At 44.0% G+C, this 26,327-nt stretch overlaps 1 protein-coding gene across 1 annotated transcript in view; it reads left to right on the top strand.

Moving 5' to 3' along the window:
• The first annotated feature begins 23,754 nt into the window (after positions 1-23,754).
• LOC147706596 (cell adhesion molecule CEACAM5-like) overlaps positions 23,755-26,327 on the top strand; it is a 243,221-nt gene continuing 240,648 nt past the window's right edge. The window contains exon 1 of the mRNA XM_086933087.1: positions 23,755-24,329. Within this exon, the coding sequence (XP_086789213.1) occupies positions 24,260-24,329 (70 nt within the window). The 5' untranslated portion in view covers positions 23,755-24,259. The remainder of the gene's footprint in view (positions 24,330-26,327) is intronic.

Raw genomic sequence — 26,327 nt, 5'->3', positions numbered from 1 at the left:
CTCATATTGCAAGGGCATGTAATCATATATACCACGTGACTGGTATTGCAGTTGGTGTGTTTTTCCAATTTCCATACCAAGTTTGGAAGTAACTGCAATTCTTTTGTTGGTTTCGTGGTAGCACAGACTATACAGGAACCACAAGGGTAGTGTCCAGTAATTGGAGGGTTATTCCATAAGCCCGGTTGTTGTTTCTTTTTTCTCGGTGGAGGTCTGGTATGGACCAGTAGATCTTTTATATTGGTACTCCGTTTATTCGCAAATCTTGGTTTTGGCCAAGTCAGGGTGTTTGATGTTATAATCTTCCAGTTGCGGTTGATTATTTTCTTCACCTGATTTGTTATCGGGCTATAGGTTGTTACACACGTAGTCCTGTCTTCAGTCTGTTTTGGGTGACTTTCGAGGAGGGATTCCCTCGGTTGGTTTCTGGCTCGTTTCGCACAGGAGTTGATTATCCTTTTTGGGTAATCTCTGGCTGCTAATTTTTCACAGAGGTCTGTTGCTTGGGCTTTGTAGTCTTTTATGGAGCTACAATTTCTTCTTAGCCGTAAAAACTGGCTGTACGGAAGGTTTTCTCTTAAGGGGCGGGGGTGAAAACTATTGAAGGATAGCAGACTGTTTTTTGCAGTGGGCTTGAAAAACGTTCTTGTTTGTAAGGTGTTCTCCTTAGCAAAGATGGTGATGTCTAAGAAGTCAAGACTCTGTGCATTGGATGTGAATGTGAACTTGCGGCATTCATCCTGATTATTCAGCCACCTATGAAAATCTGTTAGTGATGTATTGTCCCCTCTCCAGATTAAGAAAATGTCGTCAATATATCTCTTCCAAAAGAGTATATGACGAAAAAAGGGGTTGTTTGCGTTATGTACGTAGGTCTGTTCAAAGGTGCTCACATACAGACCTGCTACGCTTGGCGCAAAGGTGCTGCCCATAGATGTTCCATGTTGCTGGAGGTAGAGGGTGTTTTTGTATTGGAAAATTTTTTCCATGAGGGCCAATCTGCAACATTCTAATACAAAATGTCTTGGGGTCCGGTGGGGCCAGTCAATATTGAACAATATGGTTTCGAGAGTCTCTAAAGTTTTCTGTTGTGAAAGGCTTGTATAGAGGCTTTCGACGTCTAATCCTACTAGGAGCATACTGCTCTCCGAGTACTCGAAATTTTGTAACATATTGATCAAGTATCGTGTGTCTTTTAGGTAAGTAGGAGTGGTTTGGACCAGCGGTCTCAAGTACTGGTCTGCAAATTGTGATAGTGGCTCTAGAATAGAAGTGATCCCCGAGACAATTGGTCTTCCTGGTGGTGGCATCTTGTCTTTGTGCGTCTTGGGCAGAGAATAAAAGTATGGCGTGACTGGTGCTTTTGTTACTAGATAGTCCGCCTCTTTTTTAGATATCCAATTGTTACATTCTGCTGAGGACTATGATGAAATTTTGGCAAGACCACCTCTACTTATAGAAGGTGACCTCAACCAGACTCTGTCTTCAACGGCAGAATGGGACGAGTTAAGCGAAATAAAGAAAGAGCAAGTACGAACAGCAGTACATGGCATAATAATGACCGAGTACCTCCGAGTCAATGCTGCACCAAGAGGCCTATGGGTGACGAATGCACCACAAATTTTCCTAAAAGACCTAGCATTTCGGAAAGATTGGTCATCCATATCCTGGAAATGCACCAGAGACTACCTGGTGCCAATAATAAAAACGGCAACCAGACTTACGGATGAACTCGCGATCAAGAACGAGATTTTGGAAACAAAACTAAACAACACAGTCAACATAACCATCTACAAAACTCGTCTTGACAAAATTAACAAAGAAATGAAAGACAGCCAAGAGTACCTAACACAGACGAAATTGCAAAAGTTAGCAAAAGAATTAAAAAGATTCTCTTTGGAACGCATTCACCCCTACAGTAGCAAAGACTACAAACCCAATGACAATTCAGATACGAACAGCATGTCTTCAGACAATAGCTCAGACCAGAGCGGAGACGAAACAACAACTCGAGGCCTTGGAAACTTTAGGAATAAAAGAGGACAACGAAGAGGTCGAGGCAATTACTGGCGCCCCCCTTTTTTCCAAGATAATATACAGGGAATACCATTCCACCCATTTAACCCCCAGTTCCAAGGTTGGCCAAATCCGTATTTCCAAGTACCCATGAACCATCAAATGCCACCACAAGGGGCCCAAAACTACCAACAAAGCCGTCCTTTTTTAGGGAATGGCCAGAACAATCGAAGGTCCAGGCAAAAAGGAGTAACCTGGTCCGACCAAGCACGACAGGTCCAAACCAGGAGCGTCACCAAAGCCAACACAGGACAAGGTCCGACAATCTAATAGTCAACTAAACAGGACTAGAACTAACAGAGAACCAGACCAGTGTCCTGAACAAAGGATTAGGATATGTGCCAACCCCAAAAACAGACGTCTTCAAAACGAAATGTGAACTTGCCAACTTTTGCCGCACACTAAAACTGAAAGCGTTTTTTAAAGGAGAACAACAACCTCAAGAAGGAGATACGACTCTAAGGAGTAAATCCACCTTTTGCCCGCTTAACTCACAAATACCCATTGAAATAAGTACATTTGAACAGCCCATCATGAAGGAAGTTGAAGAACTGAATCATCATCCTCCAAGAACTTTCCAGAACCTAACAAAAGCAGAAAAACTCGCTCTGACAGAACCAAAAGACAATCATGACATTGTCATAAAGCCTGCGGGCAAAGGCGGAGGTATTGTCTTACTTTCAACAGAAGGATATGATAGACAATGCATGGACCTACTAGCAGATACCAAATTCTACCAAGTGATCACAACCGACCCAACAGCGCGCCTACAAAGATCAATAGCGCTGATGATTGAAGAAGCAGAATGTAACAATTGGATATCTAAAAAAGAGGCGGACTATCTAGTAACAAAAGCACCAGTCACGCCATACTTTTATTCTCTGCCCAAGACGCACAAAGACAAGATGCCACCACCAGGAAGACCAATTGTCTCAGGGATCAATTCTATTCTAGAGCCACTATCACAATTTTCAGACCAGTACTTGAGACCACTGGTCCAAACCACTCCTACTTACCTAAAAGACACACGAGACTTGATCAATATGTTACAAAATTTCGAGTACTCGGAGAGCAGTATGCTCCTAGTAGGATTAGACGTCGAAAGCCTCTATACAAGCCTTCCACAACAGAAAACTTTAGAGACTCTCGAAACCATATTGTTCAATATTGACTGGCCCCACCGGACCCCAAGACATTTTGTATTAGAATGTTGCAGATTGGCCCTTATGGAAAAAAAATTCCATTACAAAAACACCCTCTACCTCCAGCAACATGGAACATCTATGGGCAGCACCTTTGCGCCAAGCGTAGCGGGTCTGTATGTGAGCACCATTGAACAGACCTACGTACATAACGCAAACAACCCCTTTTTTCGTCATATACTCTTTTGGAAGAGATATATTGACGACATTTTCTTAATCTGGAGAGGGGACAATACATCACTAACAGATTTTCATAGGTGGCTGAATAATCAGGATGAATGCCTCAAGTTCACATTCACATCCAATGCACAGAGTCTTGACTTCTTAGACATCACCATCTTTGCTAAGGAGAACACCTTACAAACAAGAACGTTTTTCAAGCCCACTGCAAAAAACAGTCTGCTATCCTTCAATAGTTTTCACCCCCCCCCTTAAGAGAAAACCTTCCGTACAGCCAGTTTTTACGGCTAAGAAGAAATTGTAGCTCCATAAAAGACTACAAAGCCCAAGCAACAGACCTCTGTGAAAAATTAGCAGCCAGAGATTACCCGAAAAGGATAATCAACTCCTGTGCGAAACGAGCCAGAAACCAACCGAGGAAATCCCTCCTCGAAAGTCACCCAAAACAGACTGAAGACAGGACTACGTGTGTAACAACCTATAGCCCGATAACAAATCAGGTGAAGAAAATAATCAACCGCAACTGGAAGATTATAACATCAAACACCCTGACTTGGCCAAAACCAAGATTTGCGAATAAACGGAGTACCAATATAAAAGATCTACTGGTCCATACCAGACCTCCACCGAGAAAAAAGAAACAACAACCGGGCTTATGGAATAACCCTCCAATTACTGGACACTACCCTTGTGGTTCCTGTATAGTCTGTGCTACCACGAAACCAACAAAAGAATTGCAGTTACTTCCAAACTTGGTATGGAAATTGAAAAAACACACCAACTGCAATACCAGTCACGTGGTATATATGATTACATGCCCTTGCAATATGAGATATATTGGGATGACATGCCGTAAGGCAAAACAAAGACTCTGTGAACACAGGAGTAATGTTAACTGTCAGAAAAGCACAACAAAGATGTCATCACATTATAAAGAGAAACAACACACTGCCAATGATCTCCATTGGGTGATCCTGGAAAGTCTAGAGACAATCGACAGAAACGCAGAAAACATATTGTTCGAGAAGGAACAACGTTGGGTTCATAGGCTAAAAACAGATACCCTAGGCCTGAACGATTCTGTTCCATGGTTATCTCTCAACAGATGATCTGAGACTTCAACTCCCATTCCCAATAATCCACCATAAGTACGGTACCCTAACGGCCTTATATCTCTGTTTATCTCTAGAGATCACCAAATATGCACCATACAAGTGACCCCAAAAACCAAGCCCATCACTGCAGATCAAAACGACCCACGAAAATAAAACCACTGTGTTCTCCCCAATGCGCAACAATTTATGTGCCCACTCTAGCCTACCTCATTAGATCTGACAAATGAAAATCAAACATCACCGTTGTCTTATTATAAATTTTTCCCCCATTGAATTGTATAATAATACCGATTTATACTCCTTATTGCTAATTTTTAATAGAATAGTGAGTGTAGTTCAAAAAGAAACCCCCTATACCACATGTTGAAGTATTTCTTTCATTGCTACCGCCATGGAGTACAAATCGACCCGGAACCGCATTACGCTGTAGTTCCGGGTGATGACAGGCAGAGTCAGCACATGCTGCCAGGACCGAGTAAGAAGGCACTAAGGTATTCGGTAGACCCAAGCGTTAATCACACGGAAAACCGTAAGTAAGAAAGCGCATCCGATAATCCCTTCCTTTTAATACCCCCTCAGTAAGGCCTCTCTCGATCAGCCCAAATCCCAGAGGGAGCAATTTCCAGAATAAAACAAGGTACGCTTTTTTAATAGAAGCGCGCATAGCGTATTCAGTACGAACGCAGTTACGCACCACCACGTTGAACTAACGACTCGTGCAAAACCTCTTTGCCACCATAAGCATGCTTATATTCCTAAAAACCACACACTCGGAGTATTTGGCAAAATTGGAATGTCTGCAGTGCTTTTAGATGAGAACAAAAAACGGCCTCACTGTATAGCATATTCCACTATAGATCACGCACAGTGATATTGTCAGAACTATGGGCACCTCACTACAGTATTATTGTCAGAACTATGGGCACCTCAGTATAAGTCGAACCGAAGCATGAGAATGGAAGAGTTGACGCCTGAAATGAGTATGACGGGAAGTATTGCCATTTTCTAGTTCCTTACAAAAACAAAGGTACTATTGTAAATAATTATGTGTTTTTCCATACCCTATCTCCCTGTTTGTCGCTGTTTGTGTGCGTGTTTTCTATTTTTGCAGGTACAATGAAACCTTAAGTCACGAAGATTCAGGTCAATAATCCTTTATTCTTCTCACAGTTTTTTCACCATTCACTAACCCCTATTGGTCCTGACGAAAGCCTATAGATCTGCTGACTACCAAAGGCTGAAAAATGTTGACCTCTTTTTAAAATATCCTATATAATGCACTTGAATCCCTTACCAATTCGCAAAGTGCATCAGTAATTTTTAGTTTTAGTCCGAATCCAGACCTATTAAATTGTTTTTGTCTGGCTGTCCGGATTTTTAATAACCACACCACTACCCCCACTTTCCACGATCACAACTGCCTTAAACCCTAAGGCAAACCTCCTGGTGGAGGGTGCACAAGACAAAATATGACTCAATGATTACGCACGCACGTGTAGAAAAGCGGGGACACAGTATATACCGCTAAAGAGAGACTATCAACATACACGTGTATGAGAGTCATATATGTTTGGGAGATACCAGTTCCTCGACTTGTGAACCCAAGGTTTAAGCAGGACAAGTGATCCTTTCCCCCTTCTGATTATGAAAGTTATCTACGGAGACTGAAAGGATTCTCACTCTGACTCCCCCATCCCCATGATTATACATATCACAGTTTATAGACTTATGAAATACAGTTTTGTATGCATATTAAATATACTCCAGGGTCTTCTGGGTTTTATCCAGACAATTGACCCCAAGGGATATCATCATTTAGGCCGTCCAGATGGGTACCCAAACGGAAGACCCAACGTTGTTCTTTCTGAAGTAGGCCGGTTTCTGATGGCATACGTTCAATTACGGTCCAGTACAGGTCATTGACGCAGTGTTGTTGTTCCAAAAAGTGAGATGCCATTTTGGTGGTTGTTTTTTTGCATCGTATGTTGCTTTTGTGTTCTCCTATTCTCACTTTCACAGGTCGGGAGGTCATGCCTATGTACTCAAGGCCACATGGGCATGTAATCATATAGACTACATTTTTTTTGTTGCAGTTTGAAAATTCTCGTTGCTCCCATGATGTGCCATTTCTGAAACGTATGATCTTGCTTTTGCGAGTTAGGTGGCAACTACTGCAATCTCCACAGGGGAAATGTCCTTGCACTCCTATGGTGGTTTGTCTGCCTGTAGGGTTCTGGCGAGGTCTTGTGTGTACCAGTATCTCCTTGATGTTTCTGCCCCTACGATGTGCATACATTGGCTTCTCAAAGTTCAACTGGCCACAGTTTAGTATCCTCCAGTGTTTGTTGATTACTTTCGATACTTCGTTGGACATGGTTGTATATGTTGTGACACATATTGGTCTTTTTTCTACTTCTTTGTTTTTCGGATTGTCTTCAAGGAGTGCATCCCTGTGATTATTCTTGGCCCTTTTCATTGCCCTGTCAATGGTTTTAACTGGGTATTGCCTCTGTATTAGTTTCGTTTTGAGGTCCTTAGCTTGCTTATTGAACTGATTCAGTTCTGTACAGTTTCTTCTGAGGCGTAAAAACTGCCCATATGGCAGGTTCTCCCTGAGGTGTCTGGGGTGGAAACTGTCGTACCTTAATAAGCAGTTCCTGGAAGTGGGTTTAAAGTGGGTTCTGCTCTTCAACCTACCATCCTCCGTGTATATGCATAAATCCAGAAAAACCATTGTTGTATTGGATATGGTACTTGTAAATTTCAGAAATCTATTCTGATTATTCAGCCATGTCACAAAATTTAGAGCGCTCTCCATATCACCATCCCAAATGATGAAAATATCGTCAATATACCTTTTCCAGGTATTAATCTGGGAGTGATATGGGTTGTCTGTGTTGAGGATCCTGGTATGTTCCAGGTGGTACACATACAGACCAGCCAGACTCGGAGCAAATGTACTCCCCATGCTTGTTCCATGGGTCTGTAGGTATAATGTCTGGTCGTATTGGAAGAAGTTTTCTTGCAAGGCTATGGAGATGCATTCCAGGACCAGGTTCCGCTGGGTTTGGTATTTCCATCTGCTACTGAAGAGAACTTCCTCTATGATTTGTAATGTCTCATCATGAGGGAGACTAGTGTATAAGCTCTCTACATCGAGGCTTAGTAGGAACTGTTTAGATGGGTCAAATTGTTTATCTTCCAGTAGTTGTAATACCGCCTTGGTATCTTTTAGGTAGGTACTGGTGGATTGTACCAAAGGACGGAGAAATGCGTCAGCAAAATTAGACAAGGGTTCCAGGATAGACCCAATCCCGGAGACGATAGGTCTCCCTGGTGGGTTGCTGATGTTTTTGTGGATTTTAGGGATGCAATAAAAGTACGGTATCCTTGGTGATGGTTGTTGTAAGAAGTCTGCCTCTTTTTTACTCAACCAGTTGTGGGCTAAGCCTTCCTCCACCATTCCACCAATCCTGATGCGTAATCTTTCCGTTGGATCTTCGTGTAGGATTTTGAAATTCCGTTCATCTGATAATAGACGTCTGCACTCCGTATCGTAGGCCTCATGGGTTTGTAGTACAATGGCTCCCCCCTTGTCTGCTGGTTTTATAACTAGTTCACTATTGTTTGTTAGTTCCCTCAGGGCTCGATGTTCGTCACCACTGGTGTTGTGGAAGGTGTTTCGTTCATTGGAGTTAAGTTGGTTGACCTCTGTGATGACTGCTTTTTCAAAGGTTAAAATTTCCACCGGTATCGCAGAGTCCGGCGGGGTGAAGGTTGATTTTAACTTCAAGCCGGTGTCTGTTTTGTCCTCTGGTGGTGGTTTGTCTTTGAAAAAAGCTTGTAGCTTCAATTTCCGAAAGAACTCCTGCAGTTCCATGTTTAGTCTGAATATGTCTGGTTTGTGAGTAGGTACAAACCCCAATCCTTTGTTTAATATATTCTCCTGCGTCGTTGTTAGTCTCAACGGTGTTAGATTGACTATTAGGTTCCTCTCTTGCTTGTCGATGGCTGGTTGGGGAGGGACCCGGTCATGCTCCTGGTTGTCCGTGTGTTTGGCTGTTCCTGGTCTTGCCATGCCACGTTGTTGCCCTTCCGGTTTCTTCCTCGTGTGGTCTGGCGTGTGCCTAAAAAAGGCTGTTGTTGTCCTCCAAAAGGCTGCTGTTGGCCATAGAAACCTTCATTATATTCCTGGTTCCACTGTGGGTAGCTCATTGTTCCTGGTAGTGGTCCAAATTGGAAAGGGTTGAATTGTGGGGGGCCTAGGTATTGTGGATATTGGGTTTGCGGTTGGTAACCCCTCCATCCCCTTTGTTTAGGGAATTGTTGTCTTCGTTGTCTCCAACCTCCTCGTCGTTGTCTGGATCCTCTATTGCCACTTGAATTTGATCCTGAGGAGCCAGTGTCTGAGACATCGCTGTCCGCATCACTATTAGTATTCCTGGAGACATAGTCCGCTTTCGTGTATGGGTACGAGTTTTCCGGGGTAAATTTTGCTACATCTTTGGCCAGTTTGTTTGTTTTGCTTTGTTTCAAAGTGCACTCAAAGTCTGTCATCTGCTGGTTCAATTCGTCCAGCCTCGTTTTTAACTCTTCTGGACTTATGTACGTGTTGAGCTGGACCTCTATCTTGTTAATTTCAATTTTTAGTTCCTGCGTTATTCTGGCGGCAGTTTTTACTATAAGTACCAACCAGTCTCTCGAGCAGTGCCAGGATATCAGTGACCATTCCTTTTTAAATACTAAGTCATTTTGAAAAATGAATGGTTCGTTTTTAACAATCAGTCCCGGTGGTGCCATTTTATTGCGAAGGTACTCGGTCATGAATAAACCGTGAAGGGCTGCTTTTATCTGACTGCGTCTTAAATTCAGTAGTTCATTCCAATCATTGGTGTTCGGACCAGTTTCCTGGTTGCTTAAGCCTTCAAAGAGGTTGGAGTCTGATAGGATTTTGTCAATTTCATCCTCTGCAAAGGTAAGGCCATGTTCGTCCTCCATTTTTAAAAAGACCGCTGGCTTCTTTTAATTAAGGTGTGTCTCTTTATGTGTGTGTTAAGTGTAATAGGAGAAAAAAAAGACTCCCGCAGCTCTGCGCTGCCTTGAACAAAAAGTAACAAAGGGGGGAGGTAGAGTTTAGAGATAGGATTCTCACTCCACGGGCACTGATAATTAAACAAGAAGAATCCTACTCGGAGTGTACACCTCACGGACGGGGGACACTCAGTGTTTTGTTAAATACCCCTCACACACCAACAGGCCCCTTGGTGTCATGCTTCATCATCGGGGTCTTCGCATCCCGCTAGAGGGATGCGGCGTGCTGTGACCAGCGACTACGGGGGAGCACTGAAGAGGTTGACTATGTGTGGTGTGTGTTACGTGCATGTGATGGGGTATTGGGAAAATGTGAGTGAAGGGTGTGGTGAGGGTTTAAAAAGACACCTGGCCAGTCGGTTATAAGAAAAAACTTTATTCGGAACCTCTGGCTGGTGCTGTTAAAAAAGGTGCAAGGTGAGGTCAGTAGTCTTTATTATGGACACTACCTCTGGTGTGCGTCGACATGTTTCGGAACTGGGTGTTCCTTCTTCAGGACGGGTGCACAACTTCCCAACCCTACTCACGTTTCTTTACGAAAAAGTGTTTTTCTCTTAAATTAGAAAAAAGTGAAAATATTTACAGTGAAAATAAGGCTATTATGTGCCTACAGCGGTTTCTTGGGATCATTCAATTGCAAGTCCTAAAAAGAAAAAGAAGAGATGAATAAGTTTGGTTTCCACACGGGAATGGCTCAGACAGGTGCAGTCACCTGGAGCCCCAAACGGTTAAATTAACCTGTAAAGGAAGAACACACACAAACACATAAATGACACACTATCAGTTTGTAATAGTTCTAAAATCATACTCATTGTGACTGTCTTGTTCTGCCTCATGAGCATGTCCAGAACGCCAGGGTAGGTAGGTGGACTCTTAATCTGTGTGGGTAAAAAATCGGTTTCAGTATTTTACTCACTGTCCGGGTTTGCCAGGTGGGTGTCTGCAGAAATGTTTTCTCTAATACTCACAAAGTCCGCCAAAGTAGGCCTCCTTCCACCACCCTGCTATGCTCCGCTGGTAATGCTTAGCGTTCAGGGTTGTGGTATATAAGGGGCCTGTAGTGCTCCTTGATTCGTTAATTGACGGATGCGGTGTGCAGACCATATATGGAACATCCGCCTCTGAGCCTATCATGATCATAGACCTGTTTGAGGAGTACCATGTGTCGCTCTGAGCATGCAAAATAAACTAGTGACTTTTTATAACCCAAAATGCGCATGCGTGTATGTCATGGGTTGGCCAGATAGTCGTTACTACTAGGTGCATGGGTAGATGGTGAGGTTTATGAGAAATACGCTTTGGTACACTACTCCTTTGTTAAAGACTCTGGTTCAGCTTACTTTTACGCGGCTCTTAGGCTAGTGTGTGGGGGATGAATCAGTGAGTTTAAAAAAAAAAAAAACCTGGGCTTATGAGAGGATTGGAAGGGGAGGAGGAAGCATAGACATGGCTATCACAGTTTATAGACGTATGAAATACAGTTTTGTATGCATATTAAATATACTCCAGGGTCTTCTGGGTTTTATACAGACAATTGACCCCAAGGGATATCATCATTTAGGCCGTCCAGATGGGTACCCAAACGGAAGACCCAACGTTGTTCTTTCTGAAGTAGGCCGGTTTCTGATGGCATACGTTCAATTACGGTCCAGTACAGGTCATTGACGCAGTGTTGTTGTTCCAACAAGTGAGATGCCATTTTGGTGGTTGTTTTTTTGCATCGTATGTTGCTTTTGTGTTCTCCTATTCTCACTTTCACAGGTCGGGAGGTCATGCCTATGTACTCAAGGCCACATGGGCATGTAATCATATAGACTACATTTTTTGTGTTGCAGTTTGAAAATTCTCGTTGCTCCCATGATGTGCCATTTCTGAAACGTATGATCTTGCTTTTGCGAGTTAGGTGGCAACTACTGCAATCTCCACAGGGGAAATGTCCTTGCACTCCTATGGTGGTTTGTCTGCCTGTAGGGTTCTGGTGAGGTCTTGTGTGTACCAGTATCTCCTTGATGTTTCTGCCCCTACGATGTGCATACATTGGCTTCTCAAAGTTCAACTGGCCGCAGTTTAGTATCCTCCAGTGTTTGTTGATTACTTTCGATACTTCGTTGGACATGGTTGTATATGTTGTGACACATATTGGTCTTTTTTCTACTTCTTTGTTTTTCGGATTGTCTTCAAGGAGTGCATCCCTGTGATTATTCTTGGCCCTTTTCATTGCCCTGTCAATGGTTTTAACTGGGTATTGCCTCTGTATTAGTTTCGTTTTGAGGTCCTTAGCTTGCTTATTGAACTGATTCAGTTCTGTACAGTTTCTTCTGAGGCGTAAAAACTGCCCATATGGCAGGTTCTCCCTGAGGTGTCTGGGGTGGAAACTGTCGTACCTTAATAAGCAGTTCCTGGAAGTGGGTTTGAAGTGGGTTCTGCTCTTCAACCTACCATCCTCCGTGTATATGCATAAATCCAGAAAAACCATTGTTGTATTGGATATGGTACTTGTAAATTTCAGAAATCTATTCTGATTATTCAGCCATGTCACAAAATTTAGAGCGCTATCCATATCACCATCCCAAATGATGAAAATATCGTCAATATACCTTTTCCAGGTATTAATCTGGGAGTGATATGGGTTGTCTGTGTTGAGGATCCTGGTATGTTCCAGGTGGTACACATACAGACCAGCCAGACTCGGAGCAAATGTACTCCCCATGCTTGTTCCATGGGTCTGTAGGTATAATGTCTGGTCGTATTGGAAGAAGTTTTCTTGCAAGGCTATGGAGATGCATTCCAGGACCAGGTTCCGCTGGGTTTGGTATTTCCATCTGCTACTGAAGAGAACTTCCTCTATGATTTGTAATGTCTCATCATGAGGGAGACTAGTTTATAAGCTCTCTACATCGAGGCTTAGTAGGAACTGTTTAGATGGGTCAAATTGTTTATCTTCCAGTAGTTGTAATACGGCCTTGGTATCTTTTAGGTAGGTACTGGTGGATTGTACCAAAGGACGGAGAAATGCGTCAGCAAAATTAGACAAGGGTTCCAGGATAGACCCAATCCCGGAGACGATAGGTCTCCCTGGTGGGTTGCTGATGTTTTTGTGGATTTTAGGGATGCAATAAAAGTACGGTATCCTTGGTGATGGTTGTTGTAAGAAGTCTGCCTCTTTTTTACTCAACCAGTTGTGGGCTAAGCCTTCCTCCACCATTCCACCAATCCTGATGCGTAATCTTTCCGTTGGATCTTCGTGTAGGATTTTGAAATTCCGTTCATCTGATAATAGACGTCTGCACTCCGTATCGTAGGCCTCATGGGTTTGTAGTACAATGGCTCCCCCCTTGTCTGCTGGTTTTATAACTAGTTCACTATTGTTTGTTAGTTCCCTCAGGGCTCGATGTTCGTCACCACTGGTGTTGTGGAAGGTGTTTCGTTCATTGGAGTTAAGTTGGTTGACCTCTGTGATGACTGCTTTTTCAAAGGTTAAAATTTCCAGCGGTATCGCAGAGTCCGGCGGGGTGAAGGTTGATTTTAACTTCAAGCCGGTGTCTGTTTTGTCCTCTGGTGGTGGTTTGTCTTTGAAAAAAGCTTGTAGCTTCAATTTCCGAAAGAACTCCTGCAGTTCCATGTTTAGTCTGAATATGTCTGGTTTGTGAGTAGGTACAAACCCCAATCCTTTGTTTAATATATTCTCCTGCGTCGTTGTTAGTCTCAACGGTGTTAGATTGACTATTAGGTTCCTCTCTTGCTTGTCGATGGCTGGTTGGGGAGGGACCCGGTCATGCTCCTGGTTGTCCGTGTGTTTGGCTGTTCCTGGTCTTGCCATGCCACGTTGTTGCCCTTCCGGTTTCTTCCTCGTGTGGTCTGGCGTGTGCCTAAAAAAGGCTGTTGTTGTCCTCCAAAAGGCTGCTGTTGGCCATAGAAACCTTCATTATATTCCTGGTTCCACTGTGGGTAGCTCATTGTTCCTGGTAGTGGTCCAAATTGGAAAGGGTTGAATTGTGGGGGGCCTAGGTATTGTGGATATTGGGTTTGCGGTTGGTAACCCCTCCATCCCCTTTGTTTAGGGAATTGTTGTCTTCGTTGTCTCCAACCTCCTCGTCGTTGTCTGGATCCTCTATTGCCACTTGAATTTGATCCTGAGGAGCCAGTGTCTGAGACATCGCTGTCCGCATCACTATTAGTATTCCTGGAGACATAGTCCGCTTTCGTGTATGGGTACGAGTTTTCCGGGGTAAATTTTGCTACATCTTTGGCCAGTTTGTTTGTTTTGCTTTGTTTCAAAGTGCACTCAAAGTCTGTCATCTGCTGGTTCAATTCGTCCAGCCTCGTTTTTAACTCTTCTGGACTTATGTACGTGTTGAGCTGGACCTCTATCTTGTTAATTTCAATTTTTAGTTCCTGCGTTATTCTGGCGGCAGTTTTTACTATAAGTACCAACCAGTCTCTCGAGCAGTGCCAGGATATCAGTGACCATTCCTTTTTAAATACTAAGTCATTTTGAAAAATGAATGGTTCGTTTTTAACAATCAGTCCCGGTGGTGCCATTTTATTGCGAAGGTACTCGGCCATGAATAAACCGTGAAGGGCTGCTTTTATCTGACTGCGTCTTAGATTCAGTAGTTCATTCCAATCATTGGTGTTCGGACCAGTTTCCTGGTTGCTTAAGCCTTCAAAGAGGTTGGAGTCTGATAGGATTTTGTCAATTTCATCCTCTGCAAAGGTAAGGCCATGTTCGTCCTCCATTTTTAAAAAGACCGCTGGCTTCTTTTAATTAAGGTGTGTCTCTTTATGTGTGTGTTAAGTGTAATAGGAGAAAAAAAAGACTCCCGCAGCTCTGCGCTGCCTTGAACAAAAAGTAACAAAGGGGGGAGGTAGAGTTTAGAGATAGGATTCTCACTCCACGGGCACTGATAATTAAACAAGAAGAATCCTACTCGGAGTGTACACCTCACGGACGGGGGACACTCAGTGTTTTGTTAAATACCCCTCACACACCAACAGGCCCCTTGGTGTCATGCTTCATCATCGGGGTCTTCGCATCCCGCTAGAGGGATGCGGCGTGCTGTGACCAGCGACTACGGGGGAGCACTGAAGAGGTTGACTATGTGTGGTGTGTGTTACGTGCATGTGATGGGGTATTGGGAAAATGTGAGTGAAGGGTGTGGTGAGGGTTTAAAAAGACACCTGGCCAGTCGGTTATAAGAAAAAACTTTATTCGGAACCTCTGGCTGGTGCTATTAAAAAAGGTGCAAGGTGAGGTCAGTAGTCTTTATTATGGACACTACCTCTGGTGTGCGTTGACATGTTTCGGAACTGGGTGTTCCTTCTTCAGGACGGGTGCACAACTTCCCAACCCTACTCACGTTTCTTTACGAAAAAGTGTTTTTCTCTTAAATTAGAAAAAAGTGAAAATATTTAAAGTGAAAATAAGGCTATTATGTGCCTACAGCGGTTTCTTGGGATCATTCAATTGCATGTCCTAAAAAGAAAAAGAAGAGATGAATAAGTTTGGTTTCCACACGGGAATGGCTCAGACAGGTGCAGTCACCTGGAGCCCCAAACGGTTAAATTAACCTGTAAAGGAAGAACACACACAAACACATAAATGACACACTATCAGTTTGTAATAGTTCTAAAATCATACTCATTGTGACTGTCTTGTTCTGCCTCATGAGCATGTCCAGAACGCCAGGGTAGGTAGGTGGACTCTTAATCTGTGTGGGTAAAAAATCGGTTTCAGTATTTTACTCACTGTCCGGGTTTGCCAGGTGGGTGTCTGCAGAAATGTTTTCTCTAATACTCACAAAGTCCGCCAAAGTAGGCCTCCTTCCACCACCCTGCTATGCTCCGCTGGTAATGCTTAGCGTTCAGGGTTGTGGTATATAAGGGGCCTGTAGTGCTCCTTAATTCGTTAATTGACGGATGCGGTGTGCAGACCATATATGGAACATCCGCCTCTGAGCCTATCATGATCATAGACCTGTTTGAGGAGTACCATGTGTCGCTCTGAGCATGCAAAATAAACTAGTGACTTTTTATAACCCAAAATGCGCATGCGTGTATGTCATGGGTTGGCCAGATAGTCGTTACTACTAGGCGCATGGGTAGATGGTGAGGTTTATGAGAAATACGCTTTGGTACACTACTCCTTTGTTAAAGACTCTGGTTCAGCTTACTTTTACGCGGCTCTTAGGCTAGTGTGTGGGGGATGAATCAGTGAGTTTAAAAAAAAAAAAACCTGGGCTTATGAGAGGATTGGAAGGGGAGGAGGAAGCATAGACATGGCTATCACAGTTTATAGACGTATGAAATACAGTTTTGTATGCATATTAAATATACTCCAGGGTCTTCTGGGTTTTATACAGACAATTGACCCCAAGGGATATCATCATTTAGGCCGTCCAGATGGGTACCCAAACGGAAGACCCAACGTTGTTCTTTCTGAAGTAGGCCGGTTTCTGATGGCATACGTTCAATTACGGTCCAGTACAGGTCATTGACGCAGTGTTGTTGTTCCAACAAGTGAGATGCCATTTTGGTGGTTGTTTTTTTGCATCGTATGTTGCTTTTGTGTTCTCCTATTCTCACTTTCACAGGTCGGGAGGTCATGCCTATGTACTCAAGGCCACATGGGCATGTAATCATATAGACTACATTTTTTGTGTTGCAGTTTGAAAATTCTCGTTGCTCCCATGATGTGCCATTTCTGAAACGTATGATCTTGCTTTTGCGAGTTAGGTGGCAACTACTGCAATCTCCACAGGGGAAATGTCCTTGCACTCCTATGGTGGTTTGTCTGCCTGTAGGGTTCTGGTGAGGTCTTGTGTGTACCAGTATCTCCTTGATGTTTCTGCCCCTACGATGTGCATACATTGGCTTCTCAAAGTTCAACTGGCCGCAGTTTAGTATCCTCCAGTGTTTGTTGATTACTTTCGATACTTCGTTGGACATGGTTGTATATGTTGTGACACATATTGGTCTTTTTTCTACTTCTTTGTTTTTCGGATTGTCTTCAAGGAGTGCATCCCTGTGATTATTCTTGGCCCTTTTCATTGCCCTGTCAATGGTTTTAACTGGGTATTGCCTCTGTATTAGTTTCGTTTTGAGGTCCTTAGCTTGCTTATTGAACAGTTTCAGTTCTGTACAGTTTCTTCTGAGGCGTAAAAACTGCCCATATGGCAGGTTCTCCCTGAGGTGTCTGGGGTGGAAACTGTCGTACCTTAATAAGCAGTTCCTGGAAGTGGGTTTGAAGTGGGTTCTGCTCTTCAACCTACCATCCTCCGTGTATATGCATAAATCCAGAAAAACCATTGTTGTATTGGATATGGTACTTGTAAATTTCAGAAATCTATTCTGATTATTCAGCCATGTCACAAAATTTAGAGCGCTCTCCATATCACCATCCCAAATGATGAAAATATCGTCAATATACCTTTTCCAGGTATTAATCTGGGAGTGATATGGGTTGTCTGTGTTGAGGATCCTGGTATGTTCCAGGTGGTACACATACAGACCAGCCAGACTCGGAGCAAATGTACTCCCCATGCTTGTTCCATGGGTCTGTAGGTATAATGTCTGGTCGTATTGGAAGAAGTTTTCTTGCAAGGCTATGGAGATGCATTCCAGGACCAGGTTCCGTGGGGTTTGGTATTTCCATCTGCTACTGAAGAGAACGTCCTCTATGATTTGTAATGTCTCATCATGAGGGAGACTAGTGTATAAGCTCTCTACATCGAGGCTTAGTAGGAACTGTTTAGATGGGTCAAATTGTTTATCTTCCAGTAGTTGTAATACGGCCTTGGTATCTTTTAGGTAGGTACTGGTGGATTGTACCAAAGGACGGAGAAATCCGTCAGCAAAATTAGACAAGGGTTCCAGGATAGACCCAATCCCGGAGACGATAGGTCTCCCTGGTGGGTTGCTGATGTTTTTGTGGATTTTAGGGATGCAATAAAAGTACGGTATCCTTGGTGATGGTTGTTGTAAGAAATCTGCCTCTTTTTTACTCAACCAGTTGTGGGCTAAGCCTTCCTCCACCATTCCACCAATCCTGATGCGTAATCTTTCCGTTGGATCTTCGTGTAGGATTTTGTAATTCCGTTCATCTGATAATAGATGTCTGCACTCCGTATCGTAGGCCTCATGGGTTTGTAGTACAATGGCTCCCCCCTTGTCTGCTGGTTTTATAACTAGTTCGCTATTGTTTGTTAGTTCCCTCAGGGCTCGATGTTCCCTGGAGTATATTTAATATGCATACAAAACTGTATTTCATAAGTCTATAAACTGTGATAGCCATGTCTATGCTTCCTCCTCCCCTTCCAATCCTCTCATAAGCCCAGGTTTTTTTTTTTTTTTTTTTAAACTCACTGATTTATCCCCCACACACTAGCCTAAGAGCCGCGTAAAAGTAAGCTGAACCAGAGTCTTTAACAAAGGAGTAGTGTACCAAAGCGCATTTCTCATAAACCTCACCATCTACCCATGCGCCTAGTAGTAACGACTATCTGGCCAACCCATTGTTATTGTTATTGTTAGTTTAGATTTATAGCGCGCCCAATCACCTGCAGGCCTCTAAGCGCTTGGAAATCGATGTCATTACAATAACTTGGTTCACTCCTGAGAGAGATGCAGCTACAGGACTACACTGCAATCAAGGCTCTTCTAAACAGCAGGGTTTTCAGTGATTTCCTGAACCGTAGGAGATTCATCTCCCTGCGTAGCCCCTCAGGCAGCTTGTTCCATAATTGGGGGGCCAGGACAGAGAAGGCTCTCCCTCCCTTAGTCACTAATTTGTAGCGGGGGCAGACCAATAACTGAGAGTCTGATGATCTGAGTGTTCTCGTCGGGTTGTAAACTTCCAGGCGAGCTTTGATGTAGGCCGGCGCATGGCCGTAGATCGCCTTATGCGCTATACAGAGGCTCTTGAACTCAACCCTCTCCTTAACAGGGAGCCAATGAAGGTTTTGGAGAAGAGGGGAGGCCTTTGTTCGTCTGGGCACTCCGAAGATTAGCCGTGCGGCGTCGTTCATTACGACCTGGAGTCTGTTTGTCAACATTTTTGGGAGGCCAAGATACAGGGCATTCCCATAATCGATCCGTGAGATGACAGTTGCTGCTACAATTGAACGTATCATAGAATGAGAAAGGAAGGGAGCTAACTTTCTCAATTGTCTGATGATGTTCGTGCAAGTTCTAACAACAGCGGAAACTTGACTGCACATTGATAGGTCACAATCTAATTTAATCCCCAGACTCTTTACGTTGGCACTAGGTTTTGGGGCTGATCCAAGCTCAGCAGGCCAATACAGATCACTCCACGGTGAGGTGGTAGATGGAATTACCAATACCTCGGTCTTATCCGGGTTGATCTTTAGTAGGTTTTTCGTCATCCACCCTACGGTGTACCTCAGGATATTTTGAGCTTGGGTTTGTGCTGTCCCTGTGTTATCGATACTCAGCACTAGCTGAGTATCGTCAGCATAGTTGTAGACTCTGCAGCCCAACTCGGCCAGGGATGCAATCAAAGGCTGCAGGTAAAGATTGAACAGAAGTGGGGACAGTGCGGAGCCCTGTGGAACTCCGCACTCTAAGAGGCCCACTTCAGATATTGACTCCCCAAGTTGTATCCTCTGAGTCCTTCCTAAAAGGAAGGATCGCAGCCACTTGAGGGCCAAGCCTTTGATCCCAAAGGCCTCCAGCCTTCCCAGGAGCAGGTCGTGTCTGACGGTATCGAACGCCGCTGACAGGTCTAGTAAAATCAGGGCGCTCGGTTTTTTGCCGTCAGCCATGCCTCTCAGTTCGTCTAACAACGAGAGCATTACTAGCTCAGTGCTGTGGTGCGCTCGAAACCCTGCCTGTCGCTCATGCAGTAAGCCATGGGATTCGAGGTACAGTGACAGGGACTTCAGCACGTGTTGCTCTAGGACCTTAGCAAAGAAAGGCAGCTGGGAGATCGGCCTATAGTTCTTCAGGACAGCCGGATCTGCGCCTGGCTTCTTCAGCAGAGGTCTAACTCGCGCCTCCTTAAGGTCACCAGGTAAATACCCTGTTTCTAGGGACCTATTAAGGAGAGAGATGATCCGAGCCTCCAATAGCGGGCGTGCCACACGAAAGATACTCGGGGGACATGGGTCCGCTGGGGAACCAGATTTAGTTTTCCCCATTAGCTGCTCTAGGCTCAGCTCGTCCAACTCAGGGAACTGTACTAAAGAGCAGTGAGTAGGATTATGAACCTCAGAATGTATAGTATCACAATTCATCACACTATTCTTAATATCCCGGATGATAGTCTTTACCTTTTCTAAAAAATACCCCTGAAAGGTGTTAGAGTTTATGGGAGACTCAGAGTTCTCCTGTTTTTTACTCAGCTCCGACAGGATTTGGAACGTCTCCTTCTGGATATTCCTGGCCTTCTGTAGGCGAGACTCGTAGTACTCCGCCTTGGCTTGTGAAATAAGTTTTTTATACAGGTGGAGTGAGTCTTTATATTGGTTCCTTGCAGTGTCCTGCTTAGTTTTCCTCCAGATTCTCTCCCGAGCTCGGAGCTTTCTTTTTTGTTCCCTTAGTGATGGGGTAAACCATGGAGCCTCTTTACCAGGTCCCTTAATTGACTGAGTTTTTTCCGGCGCTATGTGATCAATAGCTATGTTCAGGCTCTGAGTTAGGGCCGCGTATTCTACGTCCAGGCTTCTATCTGAATTCGTCAGACAAGTCATTTCTGGAAGCACAGAGGTCAGGTTTTTTAGATCAACCTCGGCCCATTTGCAGGTCCTTCTAGTACCTCGGGGTAGGTGCTTTAAATGATCTTTTATGTTTACCTCACAGGTCACTAGGTAATGGTCAGTCCAGATGCAGGGAGCCACATCCTTGAGAAGGACATTTGGGTCTGTGGACCATACTAAGTCAAGAGTATGACCCTTGATATGTGTGGGTACTTTCACAAGTTGGCTAAAACTCAAAGCGGACATGGTGGTGTCCAGTTGGCGTGTTGGTAAGTCCCATTGGGGGCTATCCCAATGCAAGTTAAAATCTCCTAATATCACAATTTTTTTGTACCTTGTACATAGATCTGACATAATAGGTGTAAATAAATCATTAAAAAGTGGAGATGAGTTGGGTGGGCGGTAGATTGACAGAATCACCCAGCAAGAATTGTTTAGGGAAATCTTTATTCCTACTAGATCAGCTAGGTCCACTGTTTCTGAAATTATTTCTTTCACAGATAGGGATTTTTTAAATAAAATCGCTACCCCACCCCCCCGAGCCGACCCTGCGCGGTTCTGCCAAATTGCGTCATAGCCATTAGGGAGGGCAGCAATAATATCCGGCATGGAGTTTTCACCCATCCAGGTTTCTGAGAGTGTCAGGACATCGAGGTCTCTATCTTGAAGTAGGTTATAGATCTCCACATGATGACTGTGAAGGGACCTAGTATTCAGACTAGCTATCTTTAGTACCGGGTATTGGGTTCTAGAACTTCTGTTGTACGGCCGCAGTATGGCATGATTTTTTAGCCTAGCAATAGCACCTATATCGAGTTGCGACTGACCGTTATCTAAACAACGAAGCTCTTCCGCCGTATATGTATAGCGAAGGTCAGGAGTCCGAGCCCCCGAGCCCGCCCGTGCGCGGACGGGCGCAGACGGGCTGGACTCTGGCGTGACTCCGGCGATGCTCTGGCGATCCCGCAGCGCGTACCCGCTGCGCGTGAGCATGGTCGTTTTAAGTACCGGTCTAGCGTCCTTGTGACGACTAGACCGTGCAGAGCCTCAGCCCCCACCCAAGATGTCTGCCGCTATGGCACTCAATGAAAGAACAGGTAAAATGAAGCTGTAAGCTTCTCGAGTATCAGGAGCAGCCGCCCCAACGCGGTATTTCGTGTTTTTTTGCGTGCAAGTAAGTGGATCAATTTTAAAAATAAGGTACACAAATACCAAACATTCATGTAACACAGAAAACGAAAGAATTAAAAATTCAGGCTGCGAAGGCTCCTAATGAGCGTAATGCGCTCTGTGCTGAACTCTGTCTAAAATGTAACCAAAGCGTGTTTCCATACATGCATGCGCATTTTGGGTTATAAAAAGTCACTAGTTTATTTTGCATGCTCAGAGCGACACATGGTACTCCTCAAACAGGTCTATGATCATGATAGGCTCAGAGGCGGATGTTCCATATATGGTCTGCACACCGCATCCGTCAATTAACGAATCAAGGAGCACTACAGGCCCCTTATATACCACAACCCTGAACGCTAAGCATTACCAGCGGAGCATCGCAGGGTGGTGGAAGGAGGCCTACTTTGGCGGACTTTGTGAGTATTAGAGAAAACATTTCTGCAGACACCCACCTGGCAAACCCGGACAGTGAGTAAAATACTGAAACCGATTTTTTACCCACACAGATTAAGAGTCCACCTACCTACCCTGGCGTTCTGGACATGCTCATGAGGCAGAACAAGACAGTCACAATGAGTATGATTTTAGAACTATTACAAACTGATAGTGTGTCATTTATGTGTTTGTGTGTGTTCTTCCTTTACAGGTTTATTTAACCGTTTGGGGCTCCAGGTGACTGCACCTGTCTGAGCCATTCCCGTGTGGAAACCAAACTTATTCATCTCTTCTTTTTCTTTTTAGGACATGCAATTGCATGATCCCAAGAAACCGCTGTAGGCACATAATAGCCTTATTTTCACTGTAAATATTTTCACTTTTTTCTAATTTAAGAGAAAAACACTTTTTCGTAAAGAAACGTGAGTAGGGTTGGGAAGTTGTGCACCCGTCCTGAAGAAGGAACACCCAGTTCCGAAACATGTCGACGCACACCAGAGGTAGTGTCCATAATAAAGACTACTGACCTCACCTTGCACCTTTTTTAACAGCACCAGCCAGAGGTTCCGAATAAAGTTTTTTCTTATAACCGACTGGCCAGGTGTCTTTTTAAACCCTCACCACACCCTTCACTCACATTTTCCCAATACCCCATCACATGCACGTAACACACACCACACATAGTCAACCTCTTCAGTGCTCCCCCGTAGTCGCTGGTCACAGCACGCCGCATCCCTCTAGCGGGATGCGAAGACCCCGATGATGAAGCATGACACCAAGGGGCCTGTTGGTGTGTGAGGGGTATTTAACAAAACACTGAGTGTCCCCCGTCCGTGAGGTGTACACTCCGAGTAGGATTCTTCTTGTTTAATTATCAGTGCCCGTGGAGTGAGAATCCTATCTCTAAACTCTACCTCACCCCTTTGTTACTTTTTGTTCAAAACTGCAAAGTGCCAGGCGAGTGTTTTTAAAACCAGTATTTATCAAATTTAATATTCACTCTGCTCAGGACGCATGTTCTCTGGTTTTGTCACCTCCGAATGAAATGGTTTGTTTTAAGATATACCAATTTTTTAGAACATTTTTGCCTATTTATTAGAATTTTGTCTAACAGTAGTACTTTGGCTTCGATTTAATATCAACTGGTTGGCTATTTAATTGTCTCATATATTCATTGCATCATTTGCACATTACTTAGTATGTATATAAGAAATTTTATTGGGTGGTTATGTGATTGTTTTACGTAGTATAGCATTATTTGGACATTTCACATTAAGTTTGATATCATGCTATAGTAATGTATAAGGAAGGAATTTTGTACTGTAGGCAATGTTTTTCTTTTTAAATTGTTAGTGTGTTTTTGTGGACCTCCGTAGGAGTTCCAAAACAAAATAAATAAATTGAATTGAATTGAATTGAATTGAATTGACTTGAAATTCCCAGGGCTGCCACTAGAGGGTGCTTGATGTATATGTATCCAAAGAGAATCGATGTGAATGAAACTTCCCAATTGAAGGTGGAGGACTGATGAGATGTGTATAATCCATTATACCTTGGAATCTTGATTCCGTCGTTTCCTCATCCTACAGTCGCAGAGACAACCAGGTTATGTGAGAGCCTGAGACGAACCAGTCCAAGAGGTGGAGCGACCCCAGGAGAGAGACGAAGGACGGGTCTGTAGGAGCAGAGGTCAGATCCTGGGACGCCAGCCCTCGGGGCGGTCCGTGAGGCGGAGACAGTCATAGCGCCTGGGACCGGCCTCTAGGAGAAGAGGAGCGTCTGGAATAAAGCTATAGGATCAGCGGAGCACAAACCTACAGAGCAGCCCTGGAGGGGCCAAGACTCGCCTTTATCAGAAGAAAAGCGCCTCATTGTAGGCTGCGGGAGAAGCAAACCACAGCCTGTGAAGAGCGGCTCACTGCAGTGGTGACAGACACACCGCCTGGTACTGGCAGAGTACAGCCCCTGACACAAGTCAGTGCAGTGCAGACGGGCACAGCGCCCTGGACTGGCTTCTAGGAGCATCAGAGTAGAGCCCCTGACACCAGCCAGCGCATTGAAGTCAGACACAGCGCCCTTGGCTGCTTCTAGGCACAGTGGCACAGACTGCTCTCACAGGGAGACGCAGAGATTCTCTCTTGAAGGGCCCACACTGCGGGCCGGCTTTCCCTATCTCCGCTCGGTGGTCCTGGCCACGGACTGACGCGGGGTCGGTCATTCATCTGCGGGGGCCGGAGTCCGATCCGCTGGACCCGGGAGGCTTCTGAAGATGGGGTTCATGCCCGGACCTCGGAGGTCCGTGTGGGGGGCTCCCCATCAAAAGGCGCTGATCCTGACAGGTAAGGCGTCTTCAAGAATGATCTGTCTGCTCCCTGGTTCGCTGTGAAATGTTGACAATATATAAATGTGTTAAACCATAGTCATTTAAAGGATTTTATATATGGTTATTTAATGAAGCCCATGGCGCATACTGTTGGACTTTAGGGAGAAAATCTTACCTTTATAATTTCGGCATATTAAAGGTGCGTTCCTTAACACACCCTCCGATCGCATAGCATACACAGTGACAACTACACAGGAAGCCGTGATTAATTTGTATACTACGGGCAAAGTCCAAAGCTCTGCTCAGGAACCGCGTCCGGCGCTATTGGAAGTTCAGGGTGCTGGAAACTGACTGAAGCTGGCTAGTCCTGAATCCACCTCACGCCTCTTTCTTCCACTACCAGACTCTCCTGGCCTCAGTTTCTCAGTCTAACAGGATCTTTTTCATCACTGCTTCCTCTCTTTGTCTCTGTGTCTCCTTCCTTCTGTTCCCTGAGTGTTTTCTCTCCCTTCATCGGGGTCAAAGTCTGATGAGAACGAATACTTTCGGTTCCCAAAAATAACTGTAAGTGGGCCCACCCTTCAACCACCGCCTCAAATTAAGCACTGCACAAGGAGCATAGCGGCTAGAAGGAGAAGACGCGAAGGCGAATAGGTACAAGAACAGGTTTGGTTATACCGCCGATGTAAATGTCCCCGTCATACTATAAACCTTGAAGAGCTACTGCCAACGTCTATGTTCAAAACGCATGTATTTATTTCTGCTATTTGTTAAGTGAATCATAACTTACAGGATAACAGTCTACACATCAAGAAGTCCAGAAATGAGTAACCCCAGGTAGATAGGTATTATCCATACAAAAGGACTTCAATCGCTTTCTGATTACTGTCCTTTTTGCATTCATGTTTTATTATCTTTGTTTGGTTACTTTTAAAACTATAAAATCAAACATCTGAGTCATAAATGCAGAAAAAAACAATACATTTGAGTAAAAACAGAGCAATTAATCTTCCCGCAAACTCCTAAGTTTCATAATAGCTTTTAAAAAACATACTTAAGGAAGAGTAAATTCTTTAGATAACATTTGTAAAAACATGAGACACATTGCTGCCGAGACCCAGGTTCCCCGTATCATAACATCCGCTAGGGGAAGCTAACTACAGACTCAGGAGATTAAATCTAAACCTAGTGATCAGGAATCTTTTCATATTCGTTTTCACAATTATTAGTTCTCTCTTTTCAAACATAGTATGGTTTTGAAAGCACCTGCTGCAGTGATCCTGGCCTCCAGCTATTTTCAGGCAACAATAAAAATGTCAAGATAACATGATTAATTGACCTGCTTTAGAGAGATTGAGTTTTGACGAATGGGAGTTTTGACTAATCATTGATCATAAAGTAGTGCAGAGGGTTCATATGCCAGCTGCAAAGCAAAGAACGAGTACCATGCCGATCACAGAACTGTGTATATTGTAAATAGTTCAGTGGGTCACTGCGTTTGTTGGAAAGATCCTTTTTCTTACTTGCAATTTATACATTAAATCCTAATATAGAAGAGTGCGCTATTAACTATCATCAAAGACCTCCATGCAAACTGCAAGGTATAGATTAGAGCATAATTATTTTGTCCCCAGTCTTTCATACTCTTAATGTTGCAAAAATGGTTCATTTGGGCTGACATTAATTCTTAATATTAAAGAGAACCTCTAACCATGATGTTATGTTTTAAGTTCCGGGTGTAGGCTTCTCCAGTCTACCAGAATGGATGGCTTGTGACTCTTAGACCGTGTGGTCCTCGGTCTTTTGTAACATTTGCTATACAATGAATTAAACACGTATGATTGATTGTCTCTGAGTAACTTGTGTGTGATGTAAAGTGCTCTGACACCATCCACTGGTAGGACTAGCACAATGAAGCAAAAGAAAAGTATGTGAGAGAGAGCGTTTATGGAGATTTGAGGGTCACTGTCTGTTAAAGGATGGTAGTGAGGGAATTAATGGACAAGGAGCTCAT

This window comes from Lissotriton vulgaris, chromosome 7 (assembly GCF_964263255.1).
Source record: "Lissotriton vulgaris chromosome 7, aLisVul1.2, whole genome shotgun sequence".
Classification (NCBI taxonomy): domain Eukaryota; kingdom Metazoa; phylum Chordata; class Amphibia; order Caudata; family Salamandridae; genus Lissotriton; species Lissotriton vulgaris.
Note: the sequence above shows the minus strand (reverse complement) of the source record. Positions and strands in the feature narration are given on the sequence as shown.